The following is a 23,622-nucleotide window of genomic DNA, read 5'->3' as shown; positions in this document are numbered from 1 at the left end:
TTTGTAAGTATACCTAATACTGCAATATGATCTATCACCATTGCCTGGTAACTTTCTAAACACAAAGCCATGTACGTACACACCAGCAGGAAGATACTAATCTAAATGTGTAGCTTACAAATGTTCTAATATCCTTGTCTATTTATGGGCGTAGTGTCTTCTTAGTCTTCTCCATCTGAGCAGCAATTTTAAAGTTTTAATTGAGTCCAGTACCCCATCATGCAGATGTTAGAGTACAGTTGTGAGATGCATGAATGACTGAATGATTAGGTTCATATATATTCCAGACATGAAAAAAAAATCTTATGGCTGCTAACGAAATATAATACTTTAAAAGGTTTTAAAATGATTATTTCCTGAATGTGTTTTTTTTTCTCCAAACATTAGACCAAGGTGGATTGTTTACAAAAATTTATTCATACAAATTTTACACACTTTATATAACAGTTATCAAAGTCCTAGTTATAGATATTATGTGTGTAATAATGCTTGGTTAATATGTTTGTATAATCAGTTGCACACAAAATAAGAGCTTCAAGACTAACATCTACCTAAATCATCACTATATCATAAATTGCTCCAGTTTAGTAAGGCTCTTGGCATTTCTAAAAAATATACAAAAGATTAAATTGGGTGATCACTGTAAAATGCTTGCCACTAGCCACGTGAACACTAAGTTAGACTTCATAAATAAAAGGTTCACTAGAGCCCAGTTTCACCACTAACAGCTGACACAATTACCCAAGAAACAAATAACTAAGACTAAAACGCAAGCTGATGTGTTGCAGCATTGTAGGGCCACTAAATAGCCATCTGTGATTCGTGGCAATTTAAAAGGCAAAGAAAGGCACTAAAGCTGCAAACTGCATCCCGGGTCACAATGCCTGAGGAGACTGCAGAGTTAAAGATTGATCCTGTAGCTGGACACAGGCTGAAATCAAGTGTCTGCTTGCTTTCTCTGTTTGCAATCTGATCTGCGGCAGCATCCATCCACCCGCCTGGGAATGCAAATACAGTTGTTTTCTTAGATGCCTGACTTCATACTAATCAAATCTGTACAAGAAAATGGAAAAGTCCTTTAAACTTTACAAACTTATGTGGTTTTTTTTTTCTTTTTCTTTTTTTTGGTTTTTTTTTTTTTTGGTTTTTGTTTTTGTTTTGTTTGTTTGTTTTAAATTTGTGCCTAAAATTTGAGAGGCTGGCTGGTTTGTTGCTGCTTGATCTGGTTGGTAGGTGAAGGTTCTTTTGTTTATAAAGAAATTGACAAGAAACAGACATGCTTTTTTTAGCCAAGACAGGATACAAGGGTGGGGTGTGGGATCCTCCTTCCATCACTCTTAAGAACAAATATAAGATAGTACTCATACATATGAAGATGGGGTTTAAATGATTTATCAGTCAAACTGAGCAGCATTGGAACACTACACATTCTAATATGACAAAGATTGGTTTTATGAAATAAATTTTACTAAGCAATAAGCCATAATATAGAAAAATACATTTTACCTACAAACTCAATAAACAAGAAACAAAAGGTTCGTATTTAGTGCATAATTTCTCTGTGGAAGCTACACAGGGGTTCCTAAACTTCACAGTAACTGCTTGCATCAAACAACAACAAAAAAATAACTAGCATTCACAAATTTAAGATAAGTGAGTGGAAAATGGCAAATGATTCTAAAACAATGCACAGGGGCAAGGGTAGGAAGGAGGGTCTCCAGAAAAACCACAAAGAACAGAGGTGGCTTCTGCAGAACAGTGTTCAAAGGGGAGGATCCTGGCCATTTCACAACATGAAAAGCATGAACAGCACTGGAGAAAAACACATTGTACTTTGCATTCATTCCAACACCAGCACCTGATCTGTCAGGCAGTGGAACCTACAGAGGAGCTAGACTTGCCCCCAGATTCTCAGACCTGAGGCAACTCTCAAATCTCAAATCCCCATGCTCTGCCTTTACCAATCCCCTATATATCTTTCACTTTGTTCCAATTGCCCTAGCCTTAGAATAGTATGTTCCCTGAAGAATCAGGAAGTACAGAAAAGAGAGCTCTCTCTCCAAGCCTGTCTCTTCTGTACAGTTCCTCAACTCTTCTACCAGGGAATGACATGAGTTCTGGGGAGAAGCACAATTTGGATAGAGCTGTTGTTTAATTAGAATTTCCTTCTGGGCTGAGAGTCTGAGGAGAGACAAATACACATAATCAAAGAAACTGAAAGTGTTGGAGTTGCCCCTGCAACCAGTGGGACAATGCCCACTTGTTAGGCTGGGGTTCAAGCAGCCTGCCCCAGACTCACAGGGAAAGAAAGCCCTTCAGCAATTTCCCAAGTCATTACCTCAGAATTCCCCTGGAGCAGGGCATCATTGTTTTTTGTACAAATGGCCATTATTGGTATCTTCAAGACGGTTGTGGATAAAAATACTATCCTTTAATTCCAGTTTACAAAAATAGGAGTAATATTCAAAACAATGGTTGTCTATTTTCTCTATTTACTTTATATAAAAACATAAACAGCTCAGGCGAATTTTCAATCCTTGTGCACCCTTCTGAATTGCTCTCTGTTATATATATTCTTAATATATATACTTATAATATATATCAATAATTGGTCCACAAAGTATATCTGTGCATTCTCTAGTGCTTCATAAAAAGAAAAACAATATTATTATCAAAATAGTCATTTAATGGCTTTACTTGATACATAAATACATGTTTGGAAAGAACACGAGTGATGACTGGTCAGTCAATTTGGAAAACGACTTTTCATTTTATACACAAGGTAGCCGGCAGCTGATCTGCTACAAGTACGCTATTCGGCGTCCTTTGTTTTTAACCCTCTGTTTATACCTTTTCCCTAGCACGGCCGCCAAGTATTTCTTGACAGCCATTTGTTTTCGGTAGCGGCTGTAGCTATCTGTGAAGATGCCGTCCGAGTGGCGTTTGGTAAGGGGCGCCGGGTCGTCCACCGCGCTGCCGCCTAGGTTCTCCCTGCAAGGAGAGGGGGCGGAGAGTGGGGGCGGGGCGGGAGACACATTGAGTCGCTGAGGGAAAACAAGGGGGCCCCACCCCCCATGTGGGAGCCCGCTGGGAGCAGGCAGGATTCCTAACAGCTCTGGGCAGCCAGCCCTCCTTTGCTCCTCACCCGCTGGCGGGAATACTGTGACTGAGACCCCAGAGTCCCTCCTTTCCACTCCCAGTTTTCTGGCACTAGCTCTTTCATATTTTTCTAGATCTTTCTGAAGCACTCCAGGCGTTCGAAGAATACGTGCTCTTCAAGCTTTTCTCTAAACATTGCTTCTCAAGATTACACTATCCATGACTCTAGCTAAATTGTCCGGACTTTTGCCTTTGCACTACCCGACATACAAGGGTCCCTAAAGGCCGGTGGGCTCCTACCAGATCATTGATTACTCAAATGATTAGGCAAACGTGGGCACGCTTCTCTCTTTGCGCATGTTAAGTTGAAAAAACGTGATAGTGATATAAGGCGACAGGCTGCAGGCAATATTTTTCACCGCATGAATTATTCATGGTTAAAATGTAATCAGCTTCCCCTTGGGCTTTATTAAAATGTTGCCTTCTGCTGACACAGTCTTCATGCAAGACCTTAGCTCTGGGCTTGTCTGGCGTGATATATATATATATATATATATATATATATTACATGTATGTTTTTTAAGTATACAAATTTGGGGACTTTGTTCCTTCGGTTTGCCTTTATAGTAAACCTAGTGCTCCTCCCCTCAATTATGACAAACCATCCCACAAATCTGGAAAGGAGGTTATCTGATGTAACTTGGTTCTCATTGAACAAGAGTCCAACCCCCAATTTTCCTACCCTCTTTCTCTTTCACCTTCTCTCTGGCTCTTAGGACAAATTTAAACGCCCAGTTTTGAGAGCTCCGCCCAAGGCTTGTAGTATCCACCTCGTTGCCAGGACGCAGACACACCCTCAGACGCTTGGGCGCGCACAAACATAAAAGCTGCCCCGGCTCTCCCCATACTGATTCTACACGGGCACCCACCACGGCGTGTGCATCATTCGAAGGTTAACTCTTTCACAAACTCTTACCCCGCGCCCCTGGCCACGACCGACTGCAGGTACTTCCTGGCGGACAGCTGGTCCAAGACTTTTCGATAGGCTTCGTTAAGGATTTCGTGGGCGACATCTCTAATGGGGAAACAAAGAATTCGACGTGGGTCACTCACTGCCTCAAGCCCTTCAAATGATAGTCAAGGCTCCCACTGTTGGGCTTGTCAGGAGGATGACCCAACAGCCGCTAGTGACACGGGACCTGGGAGTAACTTAGGGAAGTTTCCCAGGGGTGAATCGAAGGTGGTATTTAGAGTGGCCTGAAAGCTCCCCACCTACAGAGTCACACACTCACTGACACCTCCGTGGCCTCAGAGCTTGCAGTCCCGTGGTGGGGCTTGGGCTCCACAGGGATCTGACTGCTAATTTTCTGTAGTTCTCATGGGAAGGGAGGGTTAAGGACCCTTCTTTTAACAGAAAAAGCCCTACTTTTAGAGCCCCTACCCGGTCCCTTCTGCAAGGTTAGGCCCAAGCCACAGGCGGAAGCCGGGCGGGTTGTACCTCCTGTCCGCTGGATAGTAAAGGGCGTAAGCGTCACGCAGCGCGGAGGCGGGGCTCCCCACGCCGGGAGGGTCCCAGTCGTAGAAGTCTTGCAGCGGGTTTCCGTCCTGGTCATAAGCCTCGTCTTCTGGTCTGCGGGATAGCCAAAAGGAAGGTCATTAAAAGTCACTTCCTAGTTCTGCTAAATCCCAAGAAGGTCCAGTTGATTTTCCTTCTTCGTTATGGTCTCCCATGGAGAATTGCCCTTACTTCAGGGACAAGGTAAGGGAACGACACCCAGCAGCAGTTCCTACTGGAAGGACCGCAGGGAAATTCGCTCACACCTCAGGAGAAACAACTATCTCCGCCAGGGCCACTGGACAACCGTGTAGACTCCAATACCTGGCCAGGGAAAACACCACCTTTCTCCCTCACCTGACTCCCCAGACTCCCCTAAGTAGCATGTTGCTCTCATGAGGCAGATCCTAAGAAATGATATGATTCGGAGACGGGGAGACCCAGGGAAGAAAATAAAGAGTGAGTGGATAGGTTGAATGCAGGAGGATAACTCCATCAGCAGCCACCCCCATCCGATCCGCTGAGCCCAGGGGAGCCCTTCCCTGCGCAGATGTAGGTCACGGAGAACCTCCAGCTCTATTTTAGGCTGAAGAGAATCTGCTAGGAACATGAATAATAGATGTCCCTAAACTTAGCTAGTTTGGTTCATACTGTGGTGTGGCAGAGCGCTCCAGAGCCTATCACCCAGGAAAAGTGCTAGGCACACGGAACTTTGAGAATAGCTGGAGGTGAAAGAAGAGCTTCCGAATCAATTAAACAAAGATTTCCTGCTATCTGTTAGAAATGGCGGGGAGGCTGGATTTCATCTCAACCTCAAAGATCAAGGAAAGGGGTGGACTTGGGCTGACATTCCGTAGGTGTCCAGTGACCTCACCATCTCCTCACATATCGCATCTCTGTGGGACAAAAGACAGGCAGAAGAGGATGAAAATGCAAAGTCGGGTGGCTTTGGGCTCCAGGAGTACTCAGAATGCAATCCGGACAAATAACCTTCACTAGTCAGAATTCAATCGTTCTTGGGCCAGCTCTTGCTTGCCTTTTGGCCCTCCCAGGAGAGGTCAGATAAGCTCCTCCGCACCGACATAACCGGCCTTTGCCCCTGAGGATACCCCAACCCAGGTCCCAGATTTTCTGGCCACCTCTGCTGTGCCCTGGGACCACATGCGGGAACCCTGTTACAGAAACTAGGATTTCTGTCTGCCAAACCACCAACGGTCAGATACCCCTAAGGCAGAGGTCTTGGGCGGGGCTCCAAGAGTCAGCTCAACGCCGCGCTCTCCTGGCTGCCCTGAGTGCCACCCAGCACACACGCCACTCGGCCTCACGCATTTCCACTGTCCCGAATACGTGTGAGTGTTTCTGGAGCTGCGACACGGAACCTAGGCAGCGTCTCACTATTAGAATCAGAAGCGAAGACAAAAGCCAGGTTTTCTGCATCCTCAATTGAGCTAGGCTGTCCTCCCAACCCCTCCTGCCTGCTGGCATTCTCTCCCTCCTTCGCATCCGTTTCTTCTCCCTCCCTTGCTTTCTCTTTCTTGCGCTATTCCGTCTCTCAAATAGCTTTTCCGTAACCGTGGGTCGGCAACACCCCCACTCCAAGGAATTCTAGGGCTCCAACTCCAGTTGAAACAGGGTATAATTTAAAGAAAGCTCTTTCAGTGAGAAAGAATTCGAACGAGACAACAGGAAGGACATAGGAGCAAGAGACCCCGCCCCAATAGTCCAGACTAGGCAGTAACAAAGCAAAGTGGGGAGAGCTTCACTCTCGCCCCCGCCCCGGGCTTTGATCTGGGAACTGAAGTTTGCCAACTTACTCAAAGAATAGGTAGAAAAAGAAAAAGAAAAAAGAAAAAAAATGAAAAGCTAAGCCGGAAGGGGGTCGCACCCTGCCACCTTCACAGGGAAGATTTCTACAAAGATAGGAAACTCACTCTCTTTACCTGAGTCCCTGGGCTCCACTGGTGAGTAAGGAGGGAGTCTGGCTGTACTAGAGCCTGTCTGATCCTCAGGCTTAGCTAAGGACCCAAAGGGGTCCACCTAACCAAAGGCTGTAGAAATGCCAGGGCGCGCAGGAAGCGATGCTTAGGAGCCTGACATCCAGATCTGCAGGGAGGCGATCAAAGTGGGTGTCTGGAGAAGGGAAGACCTAACTTATATTAGGGAAGCACTTACCTGATCCCAGGGAAGCTGAGTCCGGCGGCAGGTGAACAGGAGACACTGCTATGCATTATTATCCCATACACCAGCAGGGCCAGCCTTGCTCCGCTACACATGGTCATTCTGCGCAGGAGAGGAAAGAGGGCACGCAGTGAGTGAGATCGCTCCTGGCTTTCTACCTTCTAACCCCAAGAAACTCTTGGGAGCTGGGGAGCCAGTGAAACTGTGACTCGCTGTGTTAAACACCAGTTAGCCACGCCGGGGCGTCCAACTACTTCTCTCTTGATATAGTTCGAAAAAAATAGCTTTGTGTGTGCCCAGCACCTAGTAACTAGCCAGACCTTGAACTAAAGAAGGCTAACTCATACACTGATGCTGCTGGCAGCACAGGGAGGGAGCCTTAGTCAATCAATCGGTTAGTATGCTAAGAATCCCAACACACACACACACACACACACACACACACACACACACACACACACACACACACACAAACCCCTTATTATTAGACTCTTACGGTGGCTAGGAAAGGGTTGACTAAGTAGGACGGCGGGCAAAGGCTCCTTCGAGTTTCTGCGCTGGAATCACAACCCGAGAAGCATCAGTCACTGCCTGGAGCTGGTGTCTGGAGAGAAGCCGCGGGAATTAGCTGAAGGAGCTGGGGAGACTTGTTTGCCGAGGCTAAAATTCCGCTCAAAACTTTGTAGACGCACAAAACTAGGAGGGAGCGTGACACCGAAGGAAGTGGGCGAGGAGAGAGATGTAGAAGAGAGAGTAGGCGAGCAGCCAAAGGGAGGGGGAGCAGAGTGGACTTAAGTCCACCGGGAGAAGAAGCTAATGGGTAAGAAAAGAGGAAAAGTCAGGGGGGAAAGGGAAGATGGCCTCTGTGAGAGACTATCTGGCAGCTTGCGGAAGTCGGGAGTCCGGAGTCGGAGGCACCTTCTCTGCTCTGAGGTCTCAGGCTGCGTCTGAAGATGCTGCTGCTTCTGCTGCTGAAAGAGGTGACTGGCCTTCTGCTCGTTTTTATATATGCAGTTAACAAAATAAGCTGTCCGAACGTGGTTTCAGGAGACACCTCTTTGTCAACATCTGTCTGCCTTCAAGTACAGAATATTTTGGTTGCACTGTTGCACTCCGATTTTTATTCATGATATGACTTCCTTTTTTTTCTCCCCCAGTCACGTAATGATCCGGTATCAGTAAAAGACGTCAGCATCCTAGTCCCTCAAGGAACATATTAACTATTCTGTGCAGTCCTCCAGGATGATAAGATCCGGAGTCATCGGCTTCTGATAAACACCTTTCACTCACACAATCCAATTTTTAAGAAGTCCAATTATTTTGATGGTTTTCGATTTCACTGATTTCTCAAAGACAAGAAAAGAACTCGTAGAATTTAGAGGATGGTGAAGTCATGTTTTTATTGAGTCCCTACTTCTTACTTTTCACTCAACCCCCACCCACTAATGACAACTCTGATCTCTAGATTTAAGCACCATCAAGATCTCCTATTAATAATTTTAATTTTGATCTCCCAATTCCTTGCATATGCTTTCCCAGATAGGCTACTAAACGTGGAAGTCGTTTTGTGTTTTAAAGGAAAGTCTTATAAGGATTTTTAGTAAATATCTAATTAGTCTGGCTGGGTTGACAGACTGTCTCTGAATAGATTGATGGATGAGACTAAGAGGAGAGCCTGTGGTGCTGTCCAGGCTCTTGGTGCTGAACTATTTGGGCGCAGATGCTGCAAATGTTGAAATTTGCCACTGGTTTAATTTTCACCACAGCCTCTAAATTTGAAGCTTTGGCAGTGGTGCTTTTACTGTGGGAGTTCATTGTCTAAATCACCCCGCTGTTCATATTAATCTTCCCTTGGATTCTGTGTCCACGAATGTCCCAGTGCTCAGAACCTTCTTTATCCCTGCCTCAGTGCAAAGCTTTTTCTTCTGAGTTAGTCCTAGTATTCGGATGGATCTTTACCTTCCCTGTCTACACACCTTCACACTCTCCGTGGCTCTTACTAGTTTTAAAAATTGAAACCATGTCACTGTGTTTTCTGCAAGAATTGAAAATTTAAGATTGTGAGGGTGAGACATGTGTCTCTTGAATTTTTCTTACATGTTGAATTCTGTTTAGTGAAATATAGACTGGGAATGCAGAAGGATTCCCTGCACACATTGTCTTGATAAAGGTTGCTACCAGGAACCCTTCCCTGGGGGATAGTTAATATTTTTAACTAAAAATAAAATGAAAAGAAGAAAGCAATAAGGAAAGATCACATTCACTGGGGACCTTCTAAGCACCTGAGTAATTTCAGAAGATTCAGAAATTTCTGGTCCACTAGGAAATCTCGAGAGCCTTTCTTTTCAAGGGAAAATAGAAGCATCAATAACCGTTAGTGTGCATTTTCACTATCTGAATCTTACACACACACACACACACACACACACACACACACACACACACACACANAGAGAGAGAGAGAGAGAGAGAGAGAGAGAGAATAACATTTAAGTAGGAGTGCTGCCTATACTGTGATTTGGGTTTAAATAAGTTTAAATAAGCTGTTAGTCCTGAGTACTTTTTCCAAGCCACAGTATTTCTCACTTTTAATGCTATTACCACCTTTGTTTGAGGTTTAATTTCTCCAATTATCAAAACATTTCCTTATTTCCTGACTGTGAATGATCCAAAGCTGCCTGTCTCCTCTTAGTTTCCTCCTAGCTTTAGATTGAATACTATCAACAAACTACTTCTACACAGGGGATGTTTCTCTTTGTGTTATATCTGTCTGCTGCCTTAGGTTGGGGTGACTACATCCCTGAACTACATATTCAGTGTCCACCTTTCCTGGCCCTCACACAAAGAGCCTGCAGTGAACAGGAAAAATAATCCAGCAGGATTGCTTTTCATAACAAACTTGTCCAAAACTATTGCCTACAGTGGTTCTCCTGACTTTTGAGTCAAAGGTGAACTCCATTAAAATTCCCACTTTTGCCTCCCACTTGAATTCTGAAATGAGTTCCATCTGGAAAAACATTTTAAAATCTCCAGGACTACGCATTTAAAATTCACAATTCAATGCCCAACTTTTTAGTCAAGAGAGCCACCATGTGGGGAGTTTGGTTGACTTCAAGGTCTGTTAAAGGCAAAATCCACAAGCAAGAAAAATAAGCAAGAAATAAATGTAGCTAGGAGTTGTGGTGAACACGAAAGAAAGAAAGAAAGAAAGAAAGAAAGAAAGAAAGAAAGAAAGAAAGAAAGAAAGAAAGAAAGAAAGAAAGAAAGGGAGGGAGGGAGGGAGGAAGGAAAGAAGGGAGGAAGGAAGAAAGGAAGAAAGGAAGAAAGAAAGAAAGAAAGAAAAGTAAGCAAGCCTTCAAAAGCACTAGCTTGCTTCCAGTTCAATGGAGTGTCTGGGTTGTTGACACTCTTACTCCCTGGACCTGGTTACCCCCAAATCATATAACTTAAAGTCAATCCCATTCAGTAGAGTGAAAAACTCAGTAGAGAATTTGAGGTTATTGGTGACTAAACTCCAGAGACCTTGTCTTTCCTGGCACTTTCTGAAGTCTACCTAGCCCTGCCTAGAGGACTAAAAATCCTTGATCCCATACAGGCTCATTTCACAGATATTTTCATGGCCAATGGCAATCTTTAATTAGGTGTGCTTGGTGTCTGGAGATCAGGGAAGCAGTTCTGGACTCAGTTCTGGACTGAGCCCCTGATCAAAAATATTGAGGGGAGGAAAGAAGGCTGAACCCTTGGTCGTTGGAAATTGAGAAAGGTTGTGGAAAAAAAATTAGAAACCTATGTGTGTTGAGGTCTTGAGAGCTGTGTGGGCTTGGAACTGCATCCTACTTGGTCAAAGCCATTCACTGAGCCCTTTCTGCTTTGGTTCAAAGACCAACGCTGGCTTCCTAATTACTCCTCACAAGAATGAATATTTGCCATTAATTTCAGGGATGCTTCAGTGCAACCTTAAAGCTGTTGTATCTAGGAGGCTTTTGAGTTTGGAGTTTTGAACCTATGTGCAGTAAGTAACCATCAGGCAAAAATCAGGCAAGAAAGCTTCTCACCCAATACTCCACAGAAACTGGTATGCCAGCAAAGACTGGATAGGAGACCAAAGCCAGCCACATACATTTGCTAATTTAGGAATGCATGTGGCAACTTGGACTAAGATGCAGGAAGGAGCCTAGGCACAGATACAAGAGACCCTCAACTAAACGGCTGTTCCTGGGAAGACTAGGGAGAAGAGAAGAGGAGGAGTATGTGGAGGGAAAAACCTTGTGATTTTTTAAACCCAATTTCTACCCCAAATAAATTTTTATGTAACTCCTAAAAGTGACTTGGTAAGTAAAATGCGTAATTTCCAGATTTCCTATACACAATTCTAAAAGGGGGAAGGGGCCAGACTTTCTATTTTTATAGTACATAAGAATGGAAAGCCTTCTGTCCAACACCCATAGTCCTTTCTCTTCATCCTCATAATTTGTTAGACTTCCCAAGCTGTCAACTTTTCTCCAGACAATGAAATCTAGGAATGTTATATCAGCTAGAATCATATTATCATAGAAAATATGAATAGCCACAACAACTTGGAATGCAAGCTTTCACCACTGTTCTCGAACAGGCAACAATTAAAGGTATCTGAGGCTAAGCCATGACTTACCTACCTGAAAAACACTCTTCAGACATGTTTTTTGGAAACAAGGAAAGGCCCTTAATTTCAAATTCCTAATGTGTTAGCTCCTGTTTGTCCTGTTAGTCCTTTAGATCTGAAAACAAGTTTTAATCCAAAAACATTGAACAGGCTAAAAATCAAATTAACACATTCCTGAATTGTTTCTCCCCACACATTTGCATTTCTGATGTGGGAATCTTGAACACTGAATCACTCAATTCAAAGAATTTTTTACCTTCAAAGAAGTAGATTTTTGTATTGAGACAGATTTTGGACTTTTGAAATACAACTCCTAGTCAGAGTTTGACTTTGCAAAGGGTTTCCCATTAGTAAACACAATAGCATTTGAAGGGTCTTGTCTGTCACTCAGATTCCAACTCTTGAAATCATCTCCACTTGGGGAATTTGTTGAATGGGAATCTGGATCCAGCAAACACATGGCAAATTAAACTATCTGTCTGCCCTTGTGCAGACCAGTGAAGTGGAGCTCAGTTTCTCAGGTAAGGGGATTTCTATTCCTTTCCTCCTGACCCATTAAGAGCACTCATTATTTCCTGTGTCCTTTTCCCATTCCTTAACTACTTAGCTCTCCACATTGCCCATTACCACCACTGTCTCTATGCACTTCTCCATCAGAATCTTTAGTCATACAAAAAAAGATGTGTTTGCACAATGCATCTTTACACATTCGTAATGTAAATAATATCCAACAAAGACTTCAAGAACCATGTGTTCTCTTTCTATTCTCTTCTAATTGGCACTTAGCATAAGAACCATGCTCTTGTGAGCCTTTTTGGTGAACAAGCTTAATGCAGAACATCATCCTCCCTTGTGGATGACAGAAGTGAATTATAAGCCTGTATTCAATTTCACTCTAAACTTTTTCTCTTCTTACTTTTCCAAAAAATGCAATGACTAATGACTCACTTCCTACTGATTCCACCTGTAGGGAAACCCAAATGTTCTGCCACCAAACATCATGACCAAGACTTACATTGCTGCCTGCATCATGCTCTTCTGAAATCACTGTGAAGTAAGGAGATGATGAGCTTGCCCATAATGTGTCATGACTTCTCTGACCTTCAGACTGGAATGCCTCCCACTCTGAAAACAACCAGGAAAGGAAGCCTTTCCAAACCACATGAGTAAAGCATTTCTCTCTAATCCAAGAAAAGAATTGCATACTCACATGGCAAAAAAAAAAAAAAAGCCAATTTTTGAGACACAAAATAGACAGAACAAGAAACAAAACCAGGAAGTATTCTTTGTGTTGAGGAGTTAAGTAATTTCAACAATTCTATATACATCTCTCCTAAGACTAAATTAGCTGAGCACAGATCTATTGGGAACCAAAAATTGTAACCTAGACTTCACTATGTGGCTCCTGGCAAATTCTCCAGAGATTTCTAAAATCTGTTCTTTAAAATCAAGAAGAAAGTCCTCTTAATTCAGCTCCATACTCTGCTCACATAAGGCTTAAATATAGGAGTAAAAGGTTTAATAATATCCAGGAAACTCAATATCCTAAATGAGTTTCTAAACAGCTTCTGAAAACGTTAAAGACCAATCTATGAACAAAGTTTTTGTGTACAAATCAAAACAGGATCTTGCTCTATGACTTTTTAGCATCTTAAGCCTCTGCACTCTGACCTGAGACTCAGTCTTATCTGTCAATGAATATTTGTAATAAGACTTAGTTTGTAGCCTAGTGGTAGAGACACATGTCTTTAGTCCCAGCAGAGGAAAGAGATAGAGACAGGTAGGTCTACAGAGTGAGTTCCAGGACAGTCAAGGTTACATAGAGAAATGCTATCTCAAAAAATAAGCAAACAACAAAGACAATTTAGTTTTAAATGTGCTTTTCAATATCCTTACTGCTAGCACTGTGTAGTAATATTTCTGTAAATACTTTTGTTAATGATAGGGATGAAAACTATATACATGTGCTAAGCAAGTGCTCTAGCACTGAACTACTCCAAACCCGCAAATATTTTTCATAATATATTTTCTTTCTACCCAACATATATTTGGATTTTTTGAAAAGCATACCACTTGTCTGCTTAGAAAAAAGCTACATTTGTCATGAGTTTACTCTTTGATATTTTTATTATTTCTTTAAATTGTTTTACATCCTTCCTTCCAAAATGGCTATATGTTATATTCCCCATTAGTAAGAACAATAATTTAGTGAATATTTGCCATGCTAAATGCTTGGCTAATATTATTTCCCCTGATGACAGTTTTCTTTATGGATATTAGTGCTACTTCTATTTCACACATGAGAGGCTGGGACTGAAAGAGGCTAGTAAACTTCCCCAACTTCAAACTCAAGTCCAAGACATTCCAAAGAGTTTTGATGTTAATGGTATACTACTCTGGCTTACATATTATTTCTTCTAGAGTTATTGTAAGTATAAACTAATAGTTTAATATCATCTTCAGTCTGTGACTTGATGTAAGAAAAAAGTCAACTCCTTATTAATTTTCCAAATAAAAGTCACGTATAAAAATGACTAAATTAAACTGCAAACATTGCATACTGAGGGATTTTGTTTTATAGACTAGGCACTAATAGTACACCACATATTCCTATTTTTATATATTAAAGGCTAAATACTTAGATGTTTAAAAATAGTGTCCCAAACCATTATTGAAAATGGTTTTCATTAAGAATGCAGCAAATATTTTAGTGATGTGTTTAGTAAAATAAGAAAACAATGTTTAAGTTTATTTAATATCCATTGTATCATATCTTATTAAATCATCATATAATTGAATGCCACAGAAACCATATGATCATCAGTGACTCAAGATTTCTATGAGTCAAATGAGATGATATGTATAGAAATGATACTACAGTAGACCCTAAGCCAGAACTAAAGGAAACCTGACATTCACATCTTTAGAAGAAGGGTATTTCTGTGGGCATCATCTCCTCACAGAGGCTGGACAAGTAGGTGCTGTTACCCAATCCCAGATATAGATACTCTTTTACATGGTCATCCTTGGTTTGGTTTTCATCTTTCAGTTTCAAATTTCTTGTTCATAGCTATCTATTGGCCAAAATAAGCAAATAAATGCCATCACGGCTACCTGGAGGGTCATTAGCAACATTTTCTGGCATGAATTGGAAAGAACTTTTGGCTGTTGCTTGCTCAGCCTTAAAACCCTACAACTATTCGGCTTACATATTTATTTCTTTTAGAGTTATTGTAAGCATAAACTAATAGTTTAATATCAGCTTTGTTCTGTGACTTGATGTAAGAAAAAAGTCAACTCCTTATTAATTTTCCAATTAAAAGTCATGTATAAAAATGACTAATGGTGATACTTCCTGCAGTGCTGTCTGAATTCTACTTGTCAGATGTATAAGAAAAGGTTAACTATTCAGATAAAGCTCTCCTCAGAACTCCAGTGTATATTGTACTCTTCTTTTTGTTCTTGCTTTATTTTAGGGTTTTGTTGTTTTTGAGACAGCATCTTCCTATGTGGTTCTAACTCATCTGGAACCCACTATGTAGACTATGCTGGCCTTGAATACACAGAGACCCACATGCCTCTATCTCCCATGTGATGAGGTTTAAAGCTTGTATCACCACCACACTTGGATGGACTCTTCTTTACAGAAACTTTTTGTGTTAGTCTAGAAATGAGATTTTTTTGAAAGGAAAAGACTCCCCAAGCCAATCCCAGTATATTTCTATGAGATTTTGAATCCTTATATTTGTTTGTTTGTATATTGCACAGCGTCTCACTAGCTCTGGCTGACTTAGAATTCCCTATGTAGACAAAGCTGGCTTTAAATTCACAGAGATCTGCCCACCTCTGCTTCCTAAGAACATTCCTTAGATAAGATCTTGTAGCCCAGACAAGCTTTAAACTTATGTATTGAAGGATGACCAAACTTGTGTTGTGATTCTCCTGCCTTCATCTTTCTAAAATGCTAGGAATACAGGTTCATGTCACCACAATTAACCCTCCCCCAGTTTTCTTTTCCTTTCTTTTTCTTTTTTTTTATGTGTGTATGTCTACCTATATGTCTGCCTGCTTCTCTCTCTCTCTCTCTCTCTCTCTCTCTCTCTCTCTCTCTGCGTGCGTGTGTGTGTGTGTGTACCTGTGTGTGTACCTGTGTGGTCAGAGAAGGACATCAGATTCCCTAGAGCTAGAGCACAGTTGTTAGTTGCTTGATATGGGTGCTAGGAACCTGGTTCCTTTGCAAGAGTAGCAAATGCTCTAAGCCATTTCTTCAGCCCATCTCACAAATTTTAATAATCTCTTAATTTTTGGAAATGGAAGACTTTTAATCCATAGCCCAGCCTACCTTTTTATGTTTTTGTTTTGTTTTAGAAAACAAAGGCCCTTTGCCACATCTCTTAAAACTGATTAACTGAGCAGCTATGCTCTATGCCTTTACATATTTTGATGGAAGGAAGATTATAGATACTAGTAGAAAAAAACTTTCTGCCTCTTGTTATGAGAAAAGGAACAGATCAGTGCCGGAGTCATTCATAACGCTTTTCCTCTCCTCAACAATTTAGCCTGGGTCCAAGAACAAGTCAAAACTACACCAAGGATAAGGGTCTCACAGGTGCTAGACAAGTGCTTCTACTGCTGAACAATATTATCATCTCACCCAAAATTCCTGTAAAGGAAGGATCTGGAATAAAGATAGTCAGGAGGAACAAACTATACGTTTGGGCCAGTGAAATGGCACTTGTTACCAGACTTGATGAGTTGACTTCAATCCCCAGTGTGGGGCACCAAGTATGGGGAAATAAAGAGGTGGGAGACCCGAGTTCTACCGGAGCTCAGGTAGACTGCTGAGGGACCCAATGGAACTGCCCTCAAAGGCACAACCCCAATCTGGATGGTCTCCTCTGTGACTCTCGGGCACCACAGACCACTGGGTACTGCGAGAGAGCCGGTTTTGGGGTCTCTGGGCCTCACAGTGTCCCGAAACGACTAGTTCTTGCTGTCAGACATCCCAGACCACTGTATGTCATGGACAAGCTGAGAACAGGCCCTCGGACAGACTCTGGCCCAGGAGCTGAAGGGGAAAGTAGGGGGAGAGCTCTAGCAGGTTACCGCAGGGACAAGGGAGTCTGGCTAGCTCAGGCTGCTAGCTCAGCGGGCAACTTGGGTAGGCTGGTGGCCAGGGCTCGAGTGCAGGAAGGCCTTCCAGTGGGAGGTAGATGCATAGCTCCTTAGAGGGAGACTTATACCATTGCTCTAACATGGTGGATCTCAATGAGCAGAGACAGTCTATGGTTTGAAGGTGTTTATTGTAGAAATGCAGAGAGAGAAAGAAGGGAAGAGAAGTAGAAGGCAGCCATGGCAAGAGGGGTGAAGAGAGGTAAGTAGAGACAAGGGGAGAGCAAGAGCTTAAGAGAGAGAGGAGGTGCTAAGTAGCCCCTTTTATAGTGGCCTGGGCTACCTTGCTGTTGCCACGTAACTGTGGGAAGGAGCTTACCTGGCTGTAGCCAGAATACCAGGAGCTTGGGACCTGAGACTGACAGTCACAGAATTATGGAGTTGAGGAGTTGATGTGGTGTCAGGCGCTTGTGTCTGGGAGCATAGCTTATGGTTCAGTCCCTTATAAATTTTTTCTACCCGGTAATCCGAGTAAGCCTTACTCCACCAGAACACAGACTGCCTTTCATGGTTCAGCACCCCAGGATCCACCTAGGGGGAGGAAAGGTGAGAATTGACTCTCACAAATTGCCCTCTGACCTCCATATTTGTGGCATGGTAAAAATGCATGTGCACATGTACATACAAGTAAATACACATAATTTTAATTTTTAAGATTTGTTTAATATCTGTATATGTACATATGAGTTCAGATGCCTACAGAAGAAAAAGGGATTGACAAGACCCTGGAAATTGAACTCAGGTCCTGTGCTGAAGTCTATGCTCTTAAAACTCTTTTTGTTGTTGTTGTTGTTTTTTGTTTTTTTGTTTTTGTTTTTTTTGAGACAGGGTTTCTCTGTGTAGCCCTGGCTGTCCTGGAACTTACTTTGAAGACCAAGCAAGCTGGCCTCGAACTCAGAAATCCACCTGCCTCTGCCTCCCAAGTGCTGGAATTAAAGGTGTGCGCCACCACTGCCCAGCTGTTCTTAACTTCTAAGTCATCTCTCCAGTCCCATGAAAAACCATTTATCAACTTTCTGCATTAAACCAAATATCCACCAGCCACGAATGAAACACACCCTAAAGTCCCAGCTACCTGAGATTCAAGAAGCAGGAGAATCACATGAACGTCAGAAGTTAAAGGCCAGCCTGGGCAACAAAGACAATCGCTTAAACAAACAAATCTACAAATACATTTAAATGAAACACAGGCAAACTTGGAGAAAATATTGGCAATAGGCAAATGTGTGAAAATATAAGGAATTCAAAATTGCTACATAAAAATATATTAATTCATAAAGAAAATGCAGTCACATTAAGTGTGACGTTAGTAAAGAGCATAAGGAAGCAATTTCAAAACAAGAAGCATGACTAGTCAGCTGATTTATAAAAATACCTCAAGAGAATTTTTCTTTTTTCCAAATACATGGGCAGTTGTGAAAGTTACCTACTCCTCATTGGAAACATAGTGTTTATTTTCCTTAATAATAGTGTACTTTATATTTACTCCTTTTGAGGTAACATAATGGTTACACAAACACAAATGACAATATCATATTTGCATTTGTACGAATTGACCCCGTTGACTTGAGCATCCTAGGCAAGCACAGAGATACTGCATTTTAAATCTGAGAAAGACACATTTTCTTCTACTATGCCCTGTTGTTAACCATACCAGGAAACATGCCCCTAAACACTACTGAGGAGTAGAAAAGGTTGACAATTATGCATATTTTAAACTCACCGATTTACTGTGTGGGATTTATGCTGGAGAAATAAGAATTCATGAACCAGCCCAAAAATTAACTGTGATTCTATTCATAGCACCATTGATTATAACACAAATTATTTGGAAAAAAAAACCTGAAGTGTGTTTTAAGAGAGAATTCATTCAATTCTTCTTAGTGTAGCCCTTCAAAGAAGTACAATTTCCTCAATGAAATTAAATGATACTTTAGGCAAAACTCTTAATGATGAGAAAGTATTTATAATATGCCATCAAATCAAAAGAGTGGGTTATTAACATCAATGTTCAATATAATACTAATGATGTAAAAACATCATTTACATTGTGAATCAAGGAGATGCACAATAAAATTGTCCATTAATGGTGCTAGGAGTTATATGGAAACCTGTGTTGTATTTGTACTCTTTTTTATGCTGTGTCCATTTTTTCTGAGTTTTTAAATGAGTGCTTTTATAAGATTCCTTTCTCTTTTTCTGTTTGCTTTCATTCTTGTTTTGAGATTCATTTTTAAACAAATGTTTAATGTGCAGCTTTTCCCTTGATGCCTGTTACATAAAGGTGTACCTTCCTCCTTTATTAAAATGTCTTTTATTTATATGGAAGTAAAATAGTTGACCTTTGTTTCCATAGTGCCACCCTTTGACTTCCAGCTGGAAGGAAGGCTAAACATAAATAGATCAAACGCAAAAAAGAAGATAATCAAACCAGCTTGCTAAGAGATCAAGCTGAACAACAGCAGTTAAAGGAGAAACCAAAGGGGGAAGAGTCAAGTGGCACGACAATCAACGATTTCTAATACACAGACTGAATTACCTTGCACTTAAGTCATTATTGATGAGATTAATTGAATGTGTTGAATCAAATTTATGCTGCATGAAGTTGAGCTGTATCTTGGAAATCTACTTTATCCTGCATTACTCAGAGGTGGATGAGCAGACTCATGCTTTACTCATAACTTTGACCCAGTTCTGTCCTCCTCTATGGGGTCATAAAGATCCAGGTCCTTGAACAGTGGTTTCAGATTCCCTGTGGTCTCCATAAAGTATATTCTTTTATGTCAGGGTTCAGGACTGTTTGCTATCAAAACTGAATGATGGCCAGATGCTAGGTTTGACCATGAGTCAAAGATTCCAAGGAATAGTATTATGGATTGAATGAAGTACTCCCCCCCTCAAAAAAAAAACCCAAAATCTATGCTGGTATCTTATAACCCATAGTTAAGAATGTGGCCTTACTTAGAAGTAAGGTTTTTGCAGATATAATGAAGTTAAGATGAAGTCCCTAGGGTAGGCCCTGATCCACCATAACTGATAGATATCCTTATGAAAATGGGAAATTGGCCACAAACACAGACTTATACAAAAGGAAGATTACAGTTAGAAGATGGTTCAATCATTAAAGTGCTTGCCAAACAAGCATTTGGAACCAAATTCAATCTCCTAAAACTCACTTAAGAAGTGCTGGGTCCCATGATTGCCACAGCACTGGTGGTGGTGGTGATGGTGGTGTGTGTGTATGTGTAAAAATATTTGTGAAAAGAAAAAATATTTATAAAATATTTTAATATGTTGTGAACCTAGACATTGTTCCAGGTTTTTTAAGACAGATTTATAAGAAGAAGAGTCAAGAGGACTAGAGAGATGACTCAGCAGTTAAGAGCACCTACAATTCTTTCAGAAGACCCAGATTTGAAGCCCAGAACTCATGTTGGATGGCTTACAACTGCCATTCACACACACACACACACACACACACACACACACACACACTCCATCTTAGGAAAAATAAAAAAGACAGGGCCCACATGATCGTGGAGCTTATATCCTAGTAGTAGAAGACAGAAGGTAAATACATCAATAAATAAATTACCAAGAGCTTTTCTGACACTAATACGTCACGACTCATGTTTCTTCATCTCACTGTCCCATGGAAGACAGATGTGATTAATCAGAACCCCTTCTTCCTGAGTTGAGATCAAAGTCAGATCCCTTCTCAGTGGTATTGCAAGAATATGAAATCCATCCAAGTTGTCACTTCAGTGAAGTTTTGCTATTATCCAAAGCCTAAACTCTTCTATAAAATGGTTATTTTGAAATTCCAAGAACCAGCTCTGGTAAATCGAATCCCCAAAACACCATCAATCTCACTGTTTCCAGAATTCCATAACTTCTCTCTCTCTCTCTCTCTCTCTCTCTCTCTCTCTCTCTCTCTCTCTCTCTCNTCTCTCTCTCTCTCTCTCTCTCTCTCTCTCTCTCGCTCTCGCTCTCGCTCTCGCTCTCTCGCTCTCTCGCTCTTGCTCTTGCTCTCACTCTGTGTGTGTGTATGTGTGGGTATGTGCATGCCTATCTGCCAACACACACACACACACACACACACACTCAGAGAGAAACACACACATACACAGATATACACACACACACACACATAAACATCCTACTGAGTCCAATAAGTGTTGCCATATGGGTATAGATCAACAGCTTGGACATGTCTATCAGAAGGATTGCTCCTGAAGAAAATTGACTTTCCCTCCCTTAGCAGGCATGGACTTCCTGTAACTCTTCCACTGCAGTATGGCATTGTGAGCCCTTCCCCCTTCCATTCTAAAATATTGACTGTATACCTAGGTTTTATTATCAACATTTTATAGATAATATTACCTCTATATTAGTTGTTTTCCTGTTGCTGTGATAAAACACCATGACCAAGGCAATGTATAGAAGAAACAATTTATTTAGGCTTAAGGTTTCAGAAGGATAAGTGTCCAGAATGGCAGAGTGTAGGAATGGTGAGTGTTAAAAAAAATAAAAAAAAAAAAGAATACAAGGAATGGAGTGAGGCTTTGAATCCTCACCCCCCCACACACTCCCACCCCAGTGACTGACCAAGACAACAGCTCCTAATCCTCCTCAAACAGTGCAACAAGCTGGAGACCAAGTATTCAAAATCCCAGAGCCTATAGGGGACTCTTATAAACCCCCACATAACCTCTTTTTTAGCTCCTTTTATACAAACTTTTATTACTATGATTATTTGAACATTAACTATAAATCAGTGCACATTTCAGAGAACATAACATAATGCAGATGTACCGAACCTACTAACAGGCAGCACAGAGTAGATAACTGCCTCTCGCCTTGATGTGTAAGTGTAGCAAATTAAAACCAGAACATTCACTTTCAAAAATTAAAACTATACTTACATTACCGTGGAATTGCTGGGGATAACCTCTTCCACTCACTCTCTCAAGTTGTTTTCCTAGCACCCCCTCTTCTAGGGCTCTCTTGAGAAGTTTGATGCCATGATGATTTTCCATATTTTCTTTTTGTATCTTTGTGGTGGTCAAGGATACTTAGTAAACTTGTCCAAGCTATTGAGTATGTGAGAATTGCATGTTGGGAGAAAATGGGCAAATGAGAACCACATATAATCAATAAACCTGGACTGGTCATCGGGGAGCCTAACCTAGATCATCTGCATATACGTTATGATTGTGTAGGTTGTTGTTTTTATGGAACTCTTAACAGAGGAAACAGGGGCTATTTCTGATGCTTTTGCCTGCTTTGGGGACCCTTTTCCTCCTAATGGGTTGTCTCACCCAGCCTTAAAATAAGGGAAGGTGCCTTGCCCTCTTACAACTTAATATGCCATGTTTGTTTGATATCCCTGGTAGGCCTGCTCTTTTCTGAAGGGAAATAGAGGAGGAGTGAATGGGGGCATGGAGATGGAGAGAAGGGGCTCAGAGGGAGGAGGAACTATAGACAGGATGCAATATATGAGAGAATAAATTAAATATAAAAATTTAAGATCATAGGATCAGATGTGAGGAGGACACAACATCTGTTCCAACACCACTCAGAGTAACTGGGACCAGCGGGATCCAGGGAAGCAGGCACCCCATAGGACTAGTGGTACAGGATCCTTCTGGTCTGGGTTGATGCCCTAAGCAGTCCTTGGGCCCAAACTCTACAGCCAGTCCCACAACACCTAGAGGAAGCTCCACTCCCAGGATCCTGGGATCCCAGGACCCCAGGATCCCTGGTTCCCAGGGACTTGGTCACACCAGAATCTCAGGGTCCAAGGGGCAGCTTTACAACCAGGAGCTCTGACACTCCCAGGAACTCCGGATACCAGAATCACAGGATCACAGAGACAGCTGGACTCTGAGGAGTTATGACACAACCAGGATCACAGAATGGACAGGCTTCAGACAGATATAGTGAGGGCAGGTAGCACTAGCAAGAACCAGATGGTGGGAGACAAGCATAAGAGCATAAGCCACAGAAACCATGGTTACTTGGCATCATCAGAACCCAATTCTTCCAACATAACAAGTCCTGGATACACCATCGCACCGAAAAGCAAGATTCAGATCTAAAATCACTTCTCACAATGATGATAGAGGATTTTAAGAAGGAAATAAATAACCCCCTTAAAGAAATACAGGAGAACACAGATAAACAGCTAGAAGACCTTGAAGAGTAAATGCAGAAATCCCTTAAAGAATTACAAGAAAACACAATAAAACAGGCAAAGGAAATGAACAAAACCATCCAAGATCTAAAAATGGAAATAGAAACAATAAAGAAATCACAAAGGGAGACAGGCCTGGAGTTAAACCTAGGAAAGAGATCAGGAGTCATATGTGCAAGCATCACCAACAGAATACAAGAGATAGAAGTGAGAATCTCAGGTGCAGAAGATACCATAGAAAACATTGACACAAAAGTCAAAGAAAATGCAAAAAGCAAAAAGCCCCTAACCCCAAACACCCAGGAAATCCAGGACACAATGAGAAGACCAAACCAAAGGATAATACGTATAGAAGAGAGCAAAGATTCACAACTTAGAGGACCAGTAAATATCTTTAACAAAATTAAAGAAGAAAACTTCCCTAACCTAAAGAAAGAGATGCCCATGAATATACAAGAAGCCTACAGAACTCCAAATANATTAGACCAGAAAAGAAATTCCTCCTGTCACATAATAATCAAAACACCAAATGCACGAAACAAAGAAAGAATATTAAAAGCAGTAAGGGAAAAAGGTCAAGTAACATATGAAGGCAGACCTATCAGAATAACACCAGACTTATCACCAGAGACTATGAATCCTAGAAGATCCTGGGCAGATGTCATATAGACCCTAAGAGAACACATATGCCAGCCTAGGCTACTATACCCAGCAAAACTCTCAATTACCATAGATGGAGAAAACAAGATATTTCATGACAAAACCAAATTTATACAATAT

General features: G+C 41.6%; 1 protein-coding gene across 3 annotated transcripts; it reads right to left on the bottom strand.

The window, feature by feature from the left end:
* Window positions 1–457: 457 nt before the first annotated feature.
* On the bottom strand, window positions 458–7,839 carry Adcyap1 (adenylate cyclase activating polypeptide 1). 3 transcript variants are annotated; one of them, XM_021149802.2, is made up of 6 exons: window positions 7,329–7,839; window positions 6,827–6,934; window positions 4,598–4,729; window positions 4,076–4,174; window positions 2,851–2,991; window positions 458–998 (listed from the first exon to the last, which is right to left on the bottom strand). In XM_021149802.2, the coding sequence occupies exons 2-6, from the start codon at window positions 6,931–6,933 to the stop codon at window positions 938–940; spliced, it is 540 nt and encodes a 179-aa protein (XP_021005461.1). In that variant the 5' UTR covers window position 6,934; window positions 7,329–7,839; the 3' UTR covers window positions 458–937. The 3 variants fall into 3 exon arrangements, with proteins under 3 accessions (XP_021005461.1, XP_029326801.1, XP_029326800.1); XM_029470940.1 differs by lacking the exon at window positions 458–998 and having other exon boundaries at window positions 1,450–2,991; window positions 7,329–7,836; XM_029470941.1 differs by lacking the exons at window positions 458–998; window positions 6,827–6,934; window positions 7,329–7,839 and adding an exon at window positions 5,012–5,073 and having other exon boundaries at window positions 1,116–2,991.
* Between the last annotated feature and the right edge of the window lie 15,783 nt (window positions 7,840–23,622).

Source organism: Mus caroli, chromosome 17 (assembly GCF_900094665.2).
Source record: "Mus caroli chromosome 17, CAROLI_EIJ_v1.1, whole genome shotgun sequence".
Classification (NCBI taxonomy): Eukaryota; Metazoa; Chordata; class Mammalia; order Rodentia; family Muridae; genus Mus; species Mus caroli.
Note: the sequence above shows the minus strand (reverse complement) of the source record. Positions and strands in the feature narration are given on the sequence as shown.